The sequence below is a fragment of the Cupressus sempervirens genome, chromosome 2, assembly GCF_028749045.1.
Source record: "Cupressus sempervirens isolate cs-2001-9-10 chromosome 2, ASM2874904v1, whole genome shotgun sequence".
Taxonomy (NCBI): Eukaryota; Viridiplantae; Streptophyta; class Pinopsida; order Cupressales; family Cupressaceae; genus Cupressus; species Cupressus sempervirens.
In genome coordinates, this window is record NC_143119.1 from 380,854,644 (window position 1) to 380,874,919 (window position 20,276).

The 20,276-nt window shown below is 35.7% G+C and overlaps 1 protein-coding gene across 6 annotated transcripts in view; it reads left to right on the forward strand.

The window, feature by feature from the left end:
* The window catches only part of LOC149572725 (protein ROOT HAIR DEFECTIVE 3-like), a 222,895-nt gene that overhangs the window by 118,457 nt on the left and 84,162 nt on the right, over positions 1–20,276 (forward strand). For all 6 annotated transcript variants that reach the window (XM_089813819.1, XM_089813818.1, XM_089813817.1 and 3 more), the window contains 8 exons: positions 5,549–5,619; positions 5,745–5,808; positions 5,893–5,958; positions 6,111–6,158; positions 6,238–6,300; positions 6,418–6,474; positions 6,841–6,999; positions 7,105–7,173. In XM_089813819.1, coding sequence (XP_089669945.1) covers positions 5,549–5,619; positions 5,745–5,808; positions 5,893–5,958; positions 6,111–6,158; positions 6,238–6,300; positions 6,418–6,474; positions 6,841–6,999; positions 7,105–7,173 — 597 coding nt within the window. The remainder of the gene's footprint in view (positions 1–5,548; positions 5,620–5,744; positions 5,809–5,892; positions 5,959–6,110; positions 6,159–6,237; positions 6,301–6,417; positions 6,475–6,840; positions 7,000–7,104; positions 7,174–20,276) is intronic.

Below are 20,276 nucleotides of genomic sequence, written 5' to 3' on the forward strand. Positions count from 1 at the left end.
AGTTTGAAACGCAGGTAAATCGCAATTTACAGGTTTATTGCCATGTCAACACAAAGGACAAAAACAAAAATCTCGTCAACATGAAAGACAAAAGGATATTAGGTTTGAAGCCATCGGGTCTGAAGGAAAAAAAACGCATTGTAAAGAAGCCGTCGAGTCTGAAGGAAAAAGCGATGGAGTCTAAAGAAAGACGACGACTCTTGCATTAGGCAATAGCTCCTTGCATTCCATGATGAGTCCGACACTTGGCTCTCAGCATTAAAGCATTCAACTCCTCATTCAACATTGCATTCAACTCTTTTGGCTCTACAGTAGCATCCATTCACAGCTAAATTTGTTTGTTGATTGGGCAGATATAGAGTTTTCTAGGTATGTTTATTTTATATTGTAATTTAAAAAAAAATTTGATTAATAAAATATGTTTAAAACTTATTTATTTTGTTTTGGTAAAAAATAAAAAATAAAAAATAGTAAAATACAATAAATACTAAAATTCAGTAACTACTATAATACAATAACTGTTATATATTAAAATTTAATCTAACTTTAATGTTAAGTTTTCAAATTCTAGGGCAGAGAAGAGGTATAGTGCAACAGTGGTGAATAATTACTTGCACATTATGTTTTGGTGTGTTCCTTATTCACCACCCAACACACACACACAAATATATATATATATATATATATATATATATATATATATATATATATATATAAGATGAAGAGATGCATCTTCCAAAAGACATGACACTTCAAATGGGGCCAATTAAGCTTTCCCACTTAATTGATTTATCATATAATAAAATAATATATTTCATATTATTATTATATTGCCATTAAATATGTAGCCACTCTTGGCTTACTTCTATATATTTAATTATTTATTGTTGATCTTTGCCAGCCACAAACATTAACACTCCCTCTTGGACTTGAGAAGAAGATCAACCAATAAATCTCAAGTCTATAAAAGACCTCAACTTCTCTATCTTCATAATTGGTATAGGTACCAAAAACATAACTTCAATAGATCTCAAATCTATTATATATCCCATACATCATCTCATGATGTAAAACTCATACAGATTTCAAAAGATCTCAAAGTCATCACATGCTCTTAAGTATTAGTCTCTTGAGTCTAATTGACTCAATAGATATCAACTCCATGATATCAAAAGCATTGGTCGAATATCATGTCCATGATATTCACTAAATGCTCCGAATAATGGCTTCCTAACATCAAGTCCATGATGTCACCATGTACTCAACCTGTGGATCTTAGATCTAAGATCCACGAGTCACAAGGACTCAATTGACATCAAATCCATGATGTCACCCATATTGGTATCCAGACATGAAGTCCACCAAGTGCTAAATCCGACATTAAATCCATGATGCCACTCGTATTGGTATCCGGACATCAAGTCCACCAAGTACTAAACCCGACATCAAATCCATTATGTCACTTGCATTGGTATTCGAATATCAAATACATGATATTCACCAAGTGCTCCCAATACTAGTATCTGGACATTATGTCCACCAAGTACTAAATCCGACATCAAATCCATGATGTCACTTGCATTGGTATCCGAATATCAAATACATGATATTTACCAAGTGCTCTGAGTACTAGTATTTGGACATTAAGTCCACCAAGTACTCAATCCTTGAGTTGAGAAGACTCAAACCGTGGATTGCCACTATCCAAAAATCATAAAAAAAATATAATCACATAGATGAATTTAGCTACATATCCATACAAACAATATAGAAGACTCAAACCGTGGATTGCCACTATCCACAAATCATAAAAAAAATATAATCACATAGATGAATTTAGCTACATATCCATACAAACAATATAGTCTATGCTATATTCACATATCCAATAAATGATCATGCAAAATATCCAAATATCTCAATTATAGACTCGACTATATAAAAAAGGTTACACTTTTCTATAACATAGCCAATGATCATAACAGACACAACCAATAATGTAGCCTAGGCTAAATACATAGCCCATAACAATATATATAAAAGAAATACATATGAATCCCCAGAGGACGAGTTTATAATGCAAAACTAGGTGAAAGTAGGCCTATATATAAACTCCCTCTTAAGTTTGAGCATCTCTAAGGTGGATTCAATCCACGTATGCAAGTTTTCAACTTATCCATGATTATTTTAAGTCAAACCAAATTGAAGTAACTGGGGTCCATGACACTTAATGTGATCTACTCCCTTAGTGAAGAGTTTACAAGTTTCCTATCTGCTCCTTCTGAAGTTTAGGTTTAACTACTTTTGGTAGGACTCCCTTTCAATGTGTACATTGTAAGGTCCCCTCCTGTTGTCTAGCCAAAGTTTAAGGATAACTTCTCAAGTGGTTATGAGTCATAATCAAACCATGAGAATTTTCTGTTTATGTCACTTGGTCTAGATTTATCTTAGAATTAATGGTTAACTAGTTTTAACTCTTTAACTCATACCCAGAAATGAATATAATGTAATATCTCTATTGACATTCAACCTTAAACAAAAAAATATTCTGCAATGTTTAGAATGCACCTGGAAATGTTCGAATGCTCGTGGAAATGATTCCCTTTGACATTTGGCAGTTTCCTCTGTGCACTTTGATATCAATCCTCCTTTTCTTGCAAGAACATTCTCGGAGGGAAATAACAAGGGACATAGCTCTTATGTATAGAAATACAATAAATACAAAAGAGTTTTATTACATTAGGAATACAATACTTAGAATGTTAATGTTATTAATTTAATAACAAATATATGTATTTTCTTTATATATATAACATCATAAGAGAACTCTTCATTTTACATGTATTCAATAATTCTCCATCTTATATACATAAATGTAATAAATCAAAATAATAATTATGAATTAACCTCATTATGTCTTACTTTGAGTATATTCCCCAATCTTAATAAGATATTAATAAATAATAGTTCATACCTTCTACATAAAATTCACAAACAAACATGGAACCTATAACTCCAGCTGTTAATTGAATTTCAGCAGGTGATCACCATTCAATTTTGATAACTCTGACTGAAATCTTTGTGGGCCTTCTCTAATGCTGTTCAATAGACAATGATAGCCAGTGTTCCAATGCTAGCTTCCAGAATCAAGTTCGTAGGCACCAATTCATGATCGCAGCCCCCAAATGTGACTGCAGACTTTCAAACTGATAAACATGGGCCGCAAGAAATTCAAATGCAGGCTTGTAGCATGCAACCACAAAATTCCAGTTTTAACACAAACCCCCTATCAATAATCGCATGCCCTTATTGATGGTCGCTGGGCATGTAGTAAGCGACTAACATCAAATCACAGGTGTAGGGATTTGTTCAAAGGTCTTGTAGAAGGTGATGCAGGTCCTCGATGAGCAAAAATGACGATGTCTAAGTCAATTGCTGCCTAGAGAGGTGACGACAGCCCTTATGAATGCACAATGAATTCTCCAAACCAAACGTAGGTACAATTAGATCATAGCAGGTTAAGTTTTGGAATCATGTGCGCAATGGAATGAAAGGTGCTGCCTTTCACGAGCATTCCCAGTATTTATTTGACGCTTCCTTTGAAAAGTTTAATATATCAAATAATATTTGTTTGTGCGGCATCCTTCACTATGTTGCGTATGGTTGTACGAATACTCTAGTACTTAATATATGATGATTCTACATGGTTTCATATTGAAAGACTTCTATCGATTACAAAATTATCACAAATTCGTTTGCTTCACCCATGCTCATCTCTGACTCATTTCATTTTAGAAAATAAAAAATAAAAATTCTTGAGCATCCCAATCCAAATGAAGATTAGTTCTGTTCGATTCTGCCCATGAATCTAAATGGATCTACCTTCAACCGGTTAAGCTTCCCACGAAGGAACTAGGCTCTGATACCATGTTAAGTTTTCAGATTTTAGGGCAGAGAAGAGATATAATGCAACAGTGGTGAATAATTACTTGCACATTATGTTTTGGTGTGTTCCTTATTCACCACCCAACACGTATAATATATATATGAGATGAAGAGGTGTGTCTTCCAAAAGACATGACACTTCAAATGGGGCCAATTAAGCTTTCCCACTTAATTGATTTATCATATAATAAAATAATATATTTCATATTATTATTATTATATTGCCATTAAATATGTAGCCACTCTTGGCTTACATTTGTATATTTAATTATTTGTTGTTGATCTTTGCCGGCCACAAACATTAACACTTAACTTGTAAATAATCTGTTATAATATATATTACAATTTATAGTTAATTTAAAATATTTAAATTACTGTACTTTTAAAATTCATAAAGTTTTTAAACAAAATAAGTTATGTAAATATAGTAAATTTAAAGTATTTATTATAATATAATTTTAAATTTCCAGTAATAGTATTCTATTTTAAATTTTCATTTTTACTAACTATTAATTTATAATATATTAATAAGAGTATTCACTTTTAGTGTATTTTTTACAGATTTATAATTATGAAGTAATATATTTTAATAGATTCACTTGTTTTTTGGTATATGATTCTAGCACTATGTTAATTTACTAGGTTTTAGTTGCTATGAATCATAGTTTAACTCAAAACTTTGATTAATATATGGTGGATATCTCAAATCATTATATCTTCTACAAATTTGGTGTGTATGTGTGTGTTTTTAAGAATATTTTAAGACATTGTATATTTTCAAATGTTCAATAATAGTGCCGATTAGTTGCCAAATTTTTCACCAAGTTTTTGCTGATTCGGAGATTTGCAAAACTTTTGGGCCAACCGAGATATCGCTGAAACTGAATTTTTAAACTATGTTCTGTAGTTTGATGATCTCCATGAACCTCTCTAGAACTCAAATTTGTGTTCTCACTTATCCTGCATTGTACGGATAGTTAGGTCATGCTAATCATATGTGAAGGCTTTGCACCAAAATTATCCAATTTTTCTGTACCTGATTTGGAAGAGAAAATGTTGCAACCCTGTGATTGTTGCTGGTATGGTCCTGCTAGCTCATTTTTTCTGATTGGCAAACCATGGGTGCTCCATCAGATTTTTTTTGAAAATTGCTGGTATTAGGTATTCTCTTCCTTTCTGCGAATGGGTTCTGCTGGGTATGACATGACTTAATTTTGGATAGACATACCCACAGGATGCCCAGGATGGCAAGGCCATGCCCTTACTGAATGCATGCCCTTTCTTTCATCTGAATCTGTCCTGTCTGGTCTGGAAATTAGGGCAAAAAATGGGAGACCTGTAACTTCAGTTTAAATGATATGTAATCAATAATTACCACATATTTAGTACACTTGTAGCTGTAAGGTGTGCATTCAATCTATATCTTAATATATTCTATCATGAACAGTTTTTTAAGCTTGCATCTGAATTATTATATTTACAACTGAAAATTGAGTAGGATAACAATAGAATTTTGGAAGCACTTTTAAAATTTGGTGTTGGTGCTTCCCATTTGCATGAGCACGGTACTCAGCATTATAATGAAGCGTTTTTTTTATTGTAGGATGATACAACTTTTGAGAAGCAGAGTGCACTTTTTGCTTTAGCAATTTCAGATATTGTGCTTATAAATATGTAAGTACCATTTTTTACCATCTGGTTTGAGTATTCTGCTTTGAGTTGTTTCTGCATGCGATGCATTGCATAAAATATAGGCTGGATATTGTCAGGTATCTGTTTTGAATGGTTATTTTGTTCAGGTGGTGTCATGATATTGGCCGTGAACAAGCAGCAAACAAGCCATTATTGAAAACAGTGTTCCAGGTATTTTGTGGTATATTGTCTTTGGAAGTTGTTGGAGTGAGGTTTTGATGCTTTTGTTGACTCATGTTTCTTCATTTTTGATAGGTCATGATGCGTTTATTTAGTCCACGAAGGACGACTTTACTTTTTGTCATTAGGGATAAGACCAAGGTGCACATTTTATTTTTCCACCTCTGACAGCCCCTTTTTGTTGTTCAAGGACACTATGTGAATGGCGATTTGCTCATCTAGTTTTGAACTTCACTTTTTAGTTTAAATGTGTTGATTTGCTTGTAACGAATTTCTGGTTCTATTATTTATAGACACCTTTAGAAGTTCTGGAGCCCATTCTTCGAGAAGATATTCAGAAGGTGAATCTTTTATGAATTTTTATATTCATTTTGACATTTTACTTTTAGACATTATACTGATCATAAATTTCGTATACAGATTTGGAACTCTGTTACAAAACCACCAAAACACAGAGAGACACCGCTTAGTGAGTTTTTCAATGTATGTATATTTACCTTTTTCCCTAAAAATGATATGAACAGGATTTTGGTGCTCTATTTGTACAATGTTAAATAGATGTCCATTACAGTAAACAGCTCCTGTATTGATTGTATATAGGTTGAAGTTACAGCTTTGTCAAGTTATGAGGAGAAAGAAGAACTTTTCAAAGAGCAGGTAATAAGTGTTGCTTATTGTAGAACTCTCTTATGTACCACTGGGCAAATCTCAAAATCATAACTTGCAATTTCAGTTTAATAAATGCGAAACCGGCTGGGTTTTGGATTACCTTGTTACACAATTCTATCCATGTTGAAGCTACATTCTGAAAGCTTTTGAAAATTAGTCAGTAGCTGTGTTTAGTTCCATTTCTTATTTGATTATTTTATATTTCTATAGGAATTCATTCCTTAAGAGTTCAGTGAAAGGTTTATCAGCATGTCTCATGTTTGTATAATACAGTTTAGTTTATTCCTTGATGATAACCAGTCCTTTATCTAGAGTTTCATCTCTGTGATCATTAGCAGTGCTATATTTGCCTAGGTTGCTTTCCTCAGACAACGTTTTTTCAACTCCATTGCACCGGGTGGACTTGCTGGTGACAGAAGAGCAGTTGTTCCTGGATCTGGTTTTCCATTTAGCATACATCAAATTTGGAAAATCATCAAAGAAAATAAGGACCTTGACTTGCCTGCTCATAAGGTTCCAACTCTTTGAGTGTATTATGATATTTTGACAAATGATTACCATTCTGTTTTTCATCATTTTTGTTTTGATTACTACCATTTGACTTTGGGTTTGTAATAGGTTATGGTTGCAACTGTTCGATGTGAAGAGATTGCGAAAGAAAAAGTTGATCAATTGTCCATTGATGAGGTACTCTATCTGTAAATGATATTTTAAATTACCATGTAGCAGGAAATTGAAGGAATATGCTCTGTCTCAGCATTTTTGGTGTTGGACCATCATGCTTTTTGATTAGTTGAATGTGTTTTCCAGTGTTTTACTTTTCTATTGGAGGGTTGTATAGGTGTTTGTATCTTCAATTTTTCTTTTTTTCACCGTCATTCATTCAAACCAAATTCACCAATATAATTATTACCTGCCATGGTAGGTAACAATTTTTTTTTTCAAAATGCAAGCTTTTTCAATTACTCTGTCCAATATCGACCTACCATTTTTCTGAAATTTTCCCATTAACATGATTTCCAATGTTGAAAATTGTTTTGATCGGCTTTTCAAATCACTCTCATAGTTTACTTTAATTGATGCACACATTCACTAAGGTGTTACAGGCAAGGACAATCTAACAGTAAAGCTCATCAATAGTAAGTGAGGCACAGATAAATACTTTTCATGTCAGGCTCTTGGTAATTTCAAAGTTATCCTGGATGAAATGAAAATATAATTTCTAATATTTTCTTTCTAAGCATATCTATGGCAAACAAATGCCAGAAGGAATTATTTTTTTCTGAAGGAAGGCATTTTATTTTTGCAACTTTTTGTTTCAAAATTCCAAGTGTGCTAGGCTCAGATACATTCTGGGGAGCTTCAAGTTCATTCCACAGAGCTTTGAGCACTTTTACACAATTAACTAATCCCAGCAATCATTTAGCATGACTGAAATATAGACGACTCCATAGTGAACACCATCAAATTGATGTGATGTCCAAGTAATATGACAATCCACCCTTGCTAACATCATTGCAATTTTTATTACCCTTCTATATTGACACAGTGTGCATTTATTCTTAAGAGATATATAGTGACTTTAGTTTCATCAAGCTTGGACTCTGGAATTCGAAGGATAAAAATCTTTCCTTGAATAAAAAAAGGGGTTGGCATGAGCAGAGAAAATGTGGTGTTATTTTATTTGTTTAGAGATTGGAACAAAGCATTACCTTTAAAATTTAGGTTCCGTAAACTTTTGTTTAAATCTCTACTTACACGGGGATGAGTTATTCAGGGGCATCAACATATTATTCAAGTTGCTTGATAAAGCCAATTGTTATTCAAGTTGCTTGATATAGCCAATTGTTAACATCTTAATTGTTTAAGTTTATACATGCAATTTTATAGTTAAATGCATTATTGGACAATCAATATTATCTGTTACCTAAACTATTTATTATTTACCATCAACTATACTTATAATTTTTTAATGTTTCAATTGTATCTCCACAACAAAGTTTATTTGATCTTGTATAATATATATGAAGCTATATTGTTGAATTCAAATGTGGGTAGAGTAGTAGATTGGTGACACTTCTCAACACTGGGACACTGCAAGACCAAATTAACTTTCTTGAAGTCCAGTGTGACAAAAATCCTCTCCAAAAGAGAGAAAGTTACTAGCAGTAAAGGATAATGTATGGAGAGCTCAATGATACTCCCGAAGGAGTACATCCATCTTGAATACACAATTAAGAAACCCCATAGGAAGAGGCAAAGTACATATCCCACCCACAATGTACAATATCCTTGTTATATCCCCTTTTTGACATAGGATTTAACAACAGACAAAAATAAGATTTAAATAAATAAGATATATAAAAGGGAGAAGATATAGAAGTTGTGATTCCCTCAATTATGAGATATAAAAGGGAGAAGATATCTTCAATTGAAAGGGGATATGGAGGAAGGAAGAATGATTGGAGCCTAGAAGTCAAGGAAGGATTAATGGAAGAAGGAAGGAACGGAAATCTCTTTTAAAGGGTAGAAATGATGAAAGTCTGACTCTTTCAAAGGGTGGTAATTATGAAAGATTGCGACTCTCTGAAAGGGCAAAAATGATGAACAGTTGCAATTGGGAGGTAATTGTGAAAGGTTCTAAACATTACAAAAGGGAACACATGTTGATAACATAAGATAATAATAATAATTTCCAAAAAAAGACCACAACAGGTCTATGGGACTGAGAGCTACAACCAAGAAGTTGACAACAACAAGAGCAGCAAATGGTGTCAAGGAAAAGTGAAACAAGAAACAAGAGAGAGAGGCCAAGGCAAAGACTAGGAGTCTTTCCTTGGCAAAAAGAAATCAGCCACAGAAGGATAAGATTGTGAGTAGATAGGAGCCTTGGATTGTCGCAGTGAGCTTGTGGAAGAGTGTTGTTGACGTAAATAACCGTTGCGGGGCCTGACAAATCTGGAATGACTAATAGAATTAGAAGAACTAGACGACCTTTTCACACCCCGTAAAGGAGATAAGGGCGTGAAGAAGGCAGTAATAAGCTGATCAGAGGTATGTTGGTGAGGAAGTAGAGACTGTAGAGTACTGGCATAGAGTAAAGTAGCCTGTTGAAGATAAAGAGCAAGACATCGCTGGTCACAATAATGGAAAAGGCTGAGAGAGAACAATAGTTACGGAACAAACAATGAAATCTCCCTCTGATCTCATAAAAGATAGGGCACCAAAAGATAAAGTGATTCTCCATCTCAATCTCATCAAGAGTACACAGCTTATAGATACATTCCCCGTACTCAATATGATGATCTATCTGAGCACGAAGAAGGTGAGAACCAACTTTGAATGACCCCAGAGAAATACGCAGAGCATGACACACCGTTGAGAAAGATAACTAGGACGAACAATACAATAATCCCATCACTAATCTCCAGAAAATGCTCCGCATAAAAGGCCATTCTAGGATGTAAACCACTATGAGGGTTAGTCCAGGAAGTGGTAATGTATTGTTTGTAAATATCAAGCCTGACATGCTCATTCAACTCTTGTCGAGATGGGAGGAGATGAACATGAGCATTCAATGAGAATTGATAAGGAGGAAGGTGATCAATATCAATTCCAATTGAGCTCAGCAGAGAAGATGCTTGAGCATACTAGCAATAAGCCTGAGAACTAGTATCAGAACTCGTAGTAGCAACAGAAGAGCAATATGCTAGATAGGAGTATCTATCACGTTCATCAAGTAAATCCGCAAAACCACATAGGCGTTGAAGGAACCAAACTAGATCAAATATGGCTACAAGAGTGAAAGGATAACCACCAAACTTAGCAAAAATAATATTGTGGGGAGTAAACCTGTAACATCTGATGATGCGTCAGAGAAGCAAAGTTTGCACCCGCTCGATCGAGGCCCAATCAGAATGAAGGAAAGAAGGCCCTCAAACCATAGAGACATAAAGAACAGTTGGCCAAACAAGAGAGTCCAAAAGGTAAAGCTTGGACGAGGTGTCCCGAAAATGGTGTCTGAAACACTGTTTCTCAAGCATAGCAAGAGAAGCCATACCCTTACTAACGCTGGACTGAATAGCCAGTCTCATATTGATGCGGGGCCCAGAAAACTTCACTCCAAGATACATATAAGACAAAGCAATCTCAATTTCCTATCCCTGAAAAAAGAAGTGAAGATGAGAAGTCTTTAAGCAATTAAATACCATAACATGAGTCTTACCCAGGTTAACTGCAAGCTGTCTCTGAACACAAAAGAAGCCAAACCATCTAAAAGTCTCGGTAAACTCTTTAGAGAAGAAGCAAGAAGAATGACATCATCTACAAAAAGAAGAATGGAATCAAGACTTGGTGTAACTAGCAACTGTCTCCAGGGAGCGAAGATTTTAAAAGGAAATCCTCAAGCTCATCAATGTACAAACTCAATAGGGTGGGGGAGAGAGGGCATCCTTGCTTAACACCAATAGTACTATGGATTAGATCTGTGAAACCATCTGGAGTCCTGAATCTACCCACCACAGTTTGGTATAGTCTCATGATAGCATTAAGTAACATCGTAGAGATCCCAACCTTCAAAAGCCTTTGAAATAAAGCCATCCTAGGAACAGAGTCAAAGGCCTTGCGAAAATCAACAAAGCAACAGTAAAATTTCTCCGATTTGTATCTAGCCTCCTCAATAATAGCCTGTAAGGTGAAAATATGATCCATGGTCTGATAATCAGCACGAAAACCAACCTGACCTCTAGCTCTGCAACCTTTCCTATCAAGCTGTCTAGATAACATAGCATTGAGGGCTGTGACATACAGTTTGGCAAATGTATGTCCGATCATGATAGTCCTATAATTCCTAGGGTTAGAAGCAAAACTGGTCTTATGAATTGGATAAATCAGATGCCTGGACTAGGAAATCGGAAAGCCTGTACAAATCACTTTATTAAAGAGAATAGATGGAGGCCCCAAACTTGAAAAGTTTAGCTTGAAACCCCTCCTCCTCCTCATCTGTCGCTCAGTTGCATCTCATAGATCTGATGGCCTCGCAAACGTGAGAGGGGGTGAACAAGTGGGAGAAAGGAGGCGGGATGGGATGAATAGAAGGTTGCCCAGGAATGTCATAAAGAGCCGTGGTGTGAGAGGTTAGGGAGCGAAAGTCAAGAATAGAAGATGGAGTACAATGAGGGAAAAGGGCGTGCTAGAAAAGCTGAGGATTACAGATCGACATGGAGCAAAGGGATTTATACTGCGAGGTAGTAAAGGAATGTTTCTTGCAGCGAAGAAGACGAAGATAGGACAATCGAAGGTGAGTGAGGTCAGGGGAGTGAGTCTCAAAGGCGGCACGCAAAGAGCGATGAAAAGCTTTACAGTCATCATCAAACCATCATAGGGCAAGTATTACAACGCTTGCAATGAAGGGAGAAAGGACGGTGAGGTATGGAAAGGATGGCAGATTTCCAAATGGCCGAAGCAAGCATATCAAACATGGATGAGGCCTCATAGGAATCAGCAAAACACTTGGGAATGAGGAGTCTGGAAAGATGAAAAGAAAACAACTCACTATCACCGTCGATGAAGCAGAAGCGAGTGGGGGGTTGGGTAGTGGAGGGGATGAGATGAGGCGACTAAAGAGTAGGTGAAGAATGTGGAGGAACACGAATATGAATACTAAGGCGGGTGAATATGAAGAGGTATCTCTTTCTCACATTGGGAGATGTCATTTGAGAAGAAAAAAGCATTGAGAACACCAGCAACTGAAGAACAACAATTGAAGAGAAGAACTAAGATATATAATCCATTGTAAGTGAATACAAAACAATATATCTGAAGGTTCAATCCTAATAAGGATTATTACTACTTGTTGATATCAAAGGGGTAAAAAAATCAGTGATTCTCAAAAGGGGAGATTGCAATCCTGTAAAATGACGATCTCTTGAAGGAAAAGCATAATTGAATGCCTACAAACAACATTTACCCCCTTGAGAAGGAGATAAACCAAGTAGAAATGTAGGATTGCTTCCCATCTTGGATAGGAATTGGTAGGAAGTGGAATCTATATATATATATATGGATAAGGCACCCTGTAAGAGAAGAAATAAGATATAGAATCCATTCTAAGTGAACACAAAACAATAAATCCGAAGGTTCAGTCTAATAAGGATTATTCACTACTTGTTGATAGAAAAGAGGTAAAAATATCAGCAATTTATCAAAAGGGGACATTGCAATCTTGTAAAATCACGAGCTCTTGAAGACAAAGCATAAATGAGTGCCTACAAACAACATTTCCCCCTTGAGAATGAGATAAACCAAGTACAAATGTAGGATTGCTTCCCATTTTGGATAGGAATTGGTAGGAAATGGAATCTAAATGTAGGATGATGTCTCTGAAATTTGCTCATGTGTGGCAAGTCCTTGACTGATGAAAATGCAACAAATCAATTAGTTACATGCTTAATCATGATAGAAGGTGACAAACAAAGAACAAATGGAAACTGATTTTGAACAAGCTCCTACACAAAGATGAAGTGGCAATAGTTGGGCCAAGAATGCCATAAAAAGAGAGAAATCCTCTAATTGGATCCTCGAATCGAAATTGTAATATTCCTTAAATATGAAGCAATGTATGACAAGTAAGAATCCCAATTAGGAATACAAACTGATGCTGCAATGAATTATTGGTAGTAATGTGATTCACCGACAAAAGATGAATGTGTGATCTCGATTGGAGGGAGATGTAGGAGAAATCTTTGGATCATGTCATTAAAGGCAAGATTTTCAACATCATCAAGTGCAATGAGGCAATATGAAGTAGGATCATTTGGAAATGAAGGAATATGTGGATCTCCAAACATCTCCCAAATCTTGGTCGAAATTGTGCCTGAGCACCTAATTGTTAGCATGAATTCTGATGGTATTCCTTTGGGGAGTATCCTAAGCATTGAAAGAGCATTTGGGAAGATTGTTGGTATGATTGACGTGTTGCATTCATGACTGAGTTTATCATTGATGGCAACAAAGATGAAAAACATCTAAGTTCCAAGAATACTAAATCCAACTCTGTTGCTATTGTTGCTCTCATCTTTTCAAATCCTCTTTATCAATCAAATCTGAAACTCATAGGAAGAACTCCCCATTTGTGCTTCCTTATTCTTACACGGATGCATCAATTGTTCACACTTTTACCCCATTGATATAACTCAATGTGCTTCGTCTTTCTTTAGTATATCTCTTCCTCATCACACACTCTTCCCCATTCGTAGGAGATGTTTTCATGTAATCTCTCCCCCATTGACATCAATGACAAAGGCATCATTATGCCAATCAACTGCTCAAAGTCTTCAACCAGTTTAAGTGTCCAAAGACATTGTTTCATACCAGCTACCAAGAGTCCTTGATGACTTTGCTCAAACACAAATACTCCCCCATACAAGAAGCATCAACATTTAGTTCAGATAAACAATAGTGCTCTGATACCACTTGTTAGAGTGGGGTTGCTGTTGCACCAAAAGACTGATTTGTCAATGCCCGATAGAACCACTCAACTTATAGTACATAGGAGGCAGTTAAGCCCTTGTCAAGTTGTGGAACAGAGAGAAGAACCAAGATATCAACCTAGAGAAGTAATAATTGAGTTACTAACACCTACACCTAATAGGAATTAGACAAAGAATTAGCTTACTAATCAGATTATTGGAAGCAAAGAAATAGGAGTTATGACAAGAAATAGAGTACATGAAGAATTATGTTTGATTTCTCAGGTTGAACCGAAGAGGGGTTGAACAAGGCATGCTCCAGAATAGCTAATCGATGGCAACAGCCCTGGCTTCACCCCAACAATAGAATACAAATGAAGCATGCAAGGATGATCATTGGATTCAAGAAATGAAGGAAGAACTAGCTCAAATTGTGAAGAATGAGACATGGGAATTGGTTCTTAGACCTAAAGATAAGAATGTTATAGGAACTAAATGGGTTTTTAGAAACAAGATGAATGAACAAGGAGAAGTTGCAAGAAATAAAGCTAGATTGGTATGCAAAGGATATTCACGGGAAGAAGGTATAGATTATGAAAAGACATTTGCACCTGTTGCCAAAATTGAAGCAATAAGAAATTTTCTTGGCTTATGCAGCAAGTAAAAAGTCCAAAGTGTATCAGATGGATATGAAGTCAACATTTTTGAATGGAGAACTTGAAGAAGTCTACATTGAGCAGCTTGAAAGATTTCCTTTGACAAAAGGAGACATGGTGTGCAAGTTGAAGAAAGCATTGTATGGACTGAAACAAACACCTAGAACCTTGTATGTGAGGTTAGACAAGTATTTGGCAAATTTGGGATTTGCGAAAGGTACTGCAGATAGTAACTTATATTTGAAAGAAATTGAAGATGTCTTATTGATTATTCTGATATTTGTGGATGACATAATCTTTGGAGGTAATGATAAAGAAAGTGACAAATTTGTTGATGAAATGAAGAATGAATTTGAGATGAGTATGATTGGTGAGATGAAATATTTCTTAGGTTTATAGATTGTACAGAATAGTGATGGTATTTTCCTATCATAGACTAACTATTTGAAAGACTTGTTGAAGAGATTTGTCTTGGAGAGTTGTAAGCTTGTTGGTACAACTATGATAATTGATCACAAGTTATCTAGCAAATATGAGGCATCTATAGTTGAGCAGAAAAAGTACAAATCCATGATTGGAGGTTGCAATAACTAACTTACACAAGACCAGATATAGAAAATGTAGTTGGTACAGTAGCAAGATTTCAAGTAGACCCTAAGGAATCACACTATGCAATAGTAAAAAGAATATTCAGATATTTGAAGGGTACACTTGATTTTGGCTTGTGCTATGATAGATCAAATGACTTTACTATATGTGCATATTTTGTTGCACATTGGGCAGGCAGTACGGATGACAGAAAGAGTACAAGTGGTGGAGCATTTTTCCTTGGTGGAAGATTGCTTTCTTGGCTAAGCAAGAAACAAGATTGTATTTCATAGAGTACATCAGAAGCAGAGTATGTAGCAGCAACAAACAATTGTAGTCAGATCATGTGGATGAAATAGATGTTGAAAGATATTGGGATAGAGTTTTCAGAACCTATTATCATACATTGTGATAACACAAGTACAATAAGTATGTCTAAGAATCTTGTGTTACATTCTAAGATTAATCATATATGCATTAAGTATCATGTTGTAAGAGAGATAGTTGCGGAGAAAGAAATCAAATTAGAGTATGTTAATACAGAAGAGCAGATTGTAGATATTTTTACAGAGCCTTTGCCTAAGGATACATTTGAGTATTTGCGAGGTATGCTTGAGGTTATGCCCCTGCCTACTTCTGAGTAGATGATGCAAAGATTGCATTAGTCCAGTGTTACAGAGCACTATTGTTTATCTAGACTGAATGCTGATGCTTCCTGTATGGGGGAGTATCTGTGTTTGAGCAAAGTCATCAAGGACTCTTGTTAGTTGGTATGAAACAGTGTCTTTGGACACAAATTGGTTGTAGACTTTAAGTAGTTGATTGTCATAATGATGCCTTTGTAAATGATGTCAATGGGGAGAGATTGCATGAAAAACATCTCCTATGAATGGGGGAGAGTGTGCAATGGGAAGAGATATACTAAAGAAAGACGAAGCACATTGAGTTATATCAATGGGGGAGAAGTGTGAACAATTGATGCAATCCATGTAAGAATAAGCACAGATGAAGAGTTGTGAGAGTTATTTATGATTTACAGAAGACAATGTGTAGATAGAGTACTTGAAAAGTGGTATCAGAACTTGGTCACAAGTTCAAATTCTCAGACCCTCGGGTAACGTTGAGGGGGAGATTGATAGAAATTTGTTTAGCGCTTCCGTTGGGATTTTTCACAAGGGCTTAACCACCTCCCGTGTACTATAAGTTGAGTGGTTGTATGGCGCATTGATAGATCGGTCTTTTGGTGAAATGACAACCCCACTCTAACACTAATTCCCAAAGTCTAATTATAGAAACTACAACCAATTAATCCTACAAGACGATCATTCTTATTACCCCAAACAAATTTCTTAGATTGTGTCTTTGGCTTAGGAATGTACCCCTAAACATGAGACAAAACATTAAGCCACCTACAATGTGTTACAATATTGTTTTACCAAGAGTCATAATTGTTCTTAGTCAAAGGAATTATAGAAGAATGAGTTGAATAACCCATGAATACAACAATGATACACTTCTCAAATGATAAATCATAGATCAATTACGTGAAATATAGCTAAAATAAAGTTATTAGATTAAGACAACACTTGCTTAACTGTCAAAGTGTCCAAGTAAGCCTCTAGAATGTAAAACAGAAAAATTGAAGCAAACATATAGTTGAGACAAAGATCGGAAAAGCGCATGGATGGCTTGAAAGCGCTCCTCAATATACTTCCAACATTGTAAAAATTGGAAAAATCTGTGGTAAAGGTTATGAGCTCAAGAGCCAAATCTAAAGATCTGCCCTAAAACAGAAAAAGTAGTGCTCAAACAATGAAATTTATGAAAATCACCTGCACCATCAGAATTAGCTTTCCAGCAATAGTTTGTTTGAAGATTTTTGCTTCTATAGGAAAAAGTTATGCCAAAATGGAAATAATCCTCTTATGCCATGCAGGGGGGTGAAAACTAGCTCCAAAGTAAGCATGTATTGGGGTGTGTTACGAATGTGATGATAGGGCTGAGGGACACAAAAAAGAAGCATTGCCCACCATTGCAATGTGTTAAATCTGCCAAGAGTCTGAAGAGGTATGGGTTGACAGTGACAGGATAGGGGAATCCACTGTGCCAAGTTGGGCTAAAGTGGTAAAGCTGTCCAATGAAATAAATACTGATCGATAAGGAAAAACCTTCATAGGTCGATAATTGGGTACACGAATCGTCAAAACCTATAGATTTGGTGGTACAAATAGGCCAATTGAGGAAAATTTAATTATTCTGAGTTTTTCTTTGCTAGAATAATATCTGCCCTAGCAAAATATATTTCACCCCATAGAGATAAGTGCAAAAAAGTAAAATATTTTTAGACAAAAAATCATGATAGCATACCTTCACACTCGGGGGCTCGTATGGTTTGCATGGGCAAAAATTTGTTTGTCCCGGAAACATAAGTGCCTAATAGTGATGAACTCATAGTCAAAATTTGTCCAATTAGCTTCCTAATGTAATTTTGATGTCAATTTGGCCCTCCAATACTCTAAAGAATAGTGACCTCTTGGATTAGCCATCTTTACACTTTTAAAACCCTTGTAGATTTGGCAAAGCACAACCAAACTTGACAAAACATAGGTACACTTGACTTCTTCAATGCTCTGGATTCGACCACGAGGTTCTTGAAACTGCAATATGGACCCAACAAATTCTTCAAGCCAAAACACATCTGTTAGATTTGGGAAGGTGAAATATCCCTAACCGGATATTTGTTTGATCATTCCCCAAAATATGTTCTGAACTAAAATATGTAGATATATTACCAAACTCAAATGAGACCAGTAGAAACTCTAAACAATATGTACCCAACTACTTCTTGAATATAATATTCAACACTCAAACATAGGCAGATATAATATGATACATACGATACAACAATAAAACCAACGGATTCCCCACAAGAAAATAACCGTTCTTTCCAAGATACTATTCAGGATTTGAACATATGAAAGTGCATTACAAAACAATAATATAAAACCAGTAAACTCTTATACAACTCTATAAACACGTTATTGCATTATACAACAACAATACAATAACCAACACTAAAAAATTCAATCTTAAATATAGATTAATAGTTAGATTGGAATACTAGAATAAGAACCTATAAGCACATATGAAACACCTGAATTGATGTCTCCTTGGACAATGGGTTTGCATTTATTGTCTGTTGACACAAGGGGCTACATCCTCATACTAGCTGAAAGCTGAAGCTTTCCAAATACTCTCGCAAGAGAGAACTGAAATCTGAAAATACACAAACTAAGACTCTTTGACTCCTCTCTGGCTTTCATCCTATTCCCTCGTGACTCTTCAACTTCCCTCTAGCTTTTCGTCTTATTCCTCGACCTTTTGCCCTCTTTATAACATTAAACTAACCTTTTTATAATTTGACTCTACGCTCTCCTAGTCAATTTTAACATTATATATAATTAGACTTCAATATTTCTAATGTCCAAAAAGGGGACATTACAAATCTCGCCTCCTTAAAATTGCTTGTCCTCAAGCAATCAGTACTAGGATCCCATATGAGTCTGCATGAAGCCCTCTGGTCCAATCTGAAAACAAATCCGACCATCCTGCGAAGCAATGTGTCACTCTGCAATCCATCCGGCAACCGGATCCTTGGATCCCATATAACTCTATGAAATAACACTGCACCTGTAAGCTGTACAACTCTGATCATCATTGTATCCAACCTCAAACTGAATAGAATTACAACCAGGTCCTCAACAAGCCATAAATACATATGATCAACACCTGGATCCCAAATCCTGTTGTCATAACCAGCCGATATGATAAGATAGAAATGTGTCAGTGAACTATGCATAACTCAGTAGATGATGACAACCCGACCTAAATAGAAGATGTAATAAAAAAACCACTAAAAAATTGAGTGTAACACCTTGGGCACAACAAATACCAAACTGTCATCTTCAATTTGGAGAACCTCCAAGTACATAGTTACTATGAATAAGAATGAAGTTGAAAGAGCATTCCCTATGATCAACACATAACTCTCCTCAATACTACACCAAAAACTATCCAAAGGCTGATGTATATAATCCAACCAACTCCTGTATGGTGTGAAATCAAGAACCCTATCTGGACTAATCCAATGACGCACAACTGTAGTCAATTCTCTGCTCTCATCCTTTCACCAAGTTTTGTTGTTAAGAACTACAACTTGATTTGAATCTCTTCTCTACCTCGAAAAAGTGGGTTATCGGAAAACCAAACAGCATCTAATTCAAACAAAGGGTTGTCTACAAACTGGATGTGATTTGAAGTTTTAATACTTGATCGTTTGGGGCAGCTATCCATGTCATACGTCTGCCAAATACTATCAAGTTCATCAATGACTTCTTGGAAAAACTCCTGCCTCACTCTTCCTTCATTTTCCCGAGAGTGATTCATGACCTTGATCTGATTTTTTACTTTCTGAAGAGAAAATTGAGTTTCATTCAATGCCTCACGAGCATACTTAAGCTCCTCGTTGAGCTCCTCAATCTCATTCTTTTTTCTATTTGACTAATCAGCATGTATTTCGGCAACCTTAAGAATATGATCCCTGTCGGATAGCAAATATAAATACTCTAATTTCATAGCTTTGAGAACTGTTTTGACCACCTACAAATCAGCAATAGGCCAAACTCCTTCCACTTCCCTTTGAGCCTTCCTGTAGAGATATTCAACCATCTTGTGAGTGCTGTCATAATGTACCAAAGGTGCCACAATCATGTCTTCACTAACCTTCAGCTGGTTAGTTAGGGTGTACATTTCATTATTGTCATGTTGAAGTGGTTCATCATCTTGCACTGTCATCTCAGACTGTTCCTCTAAATTCATGTCATGGGTATCGAAAATATATGGTTCATTATACAAAGATTCCAATCTGTTATTACCTCGTGTGCAACCGACCTTATTAACCTGCTTGTCAAAGCTAACCTCCAAATCACCAACATAGAAACTTGCACCTTGTGTAACATCTACGTGATTGCGAGAAGGCCGCAAATGAATGGTAGTTGACTGTTCTTTTTCAAGACAC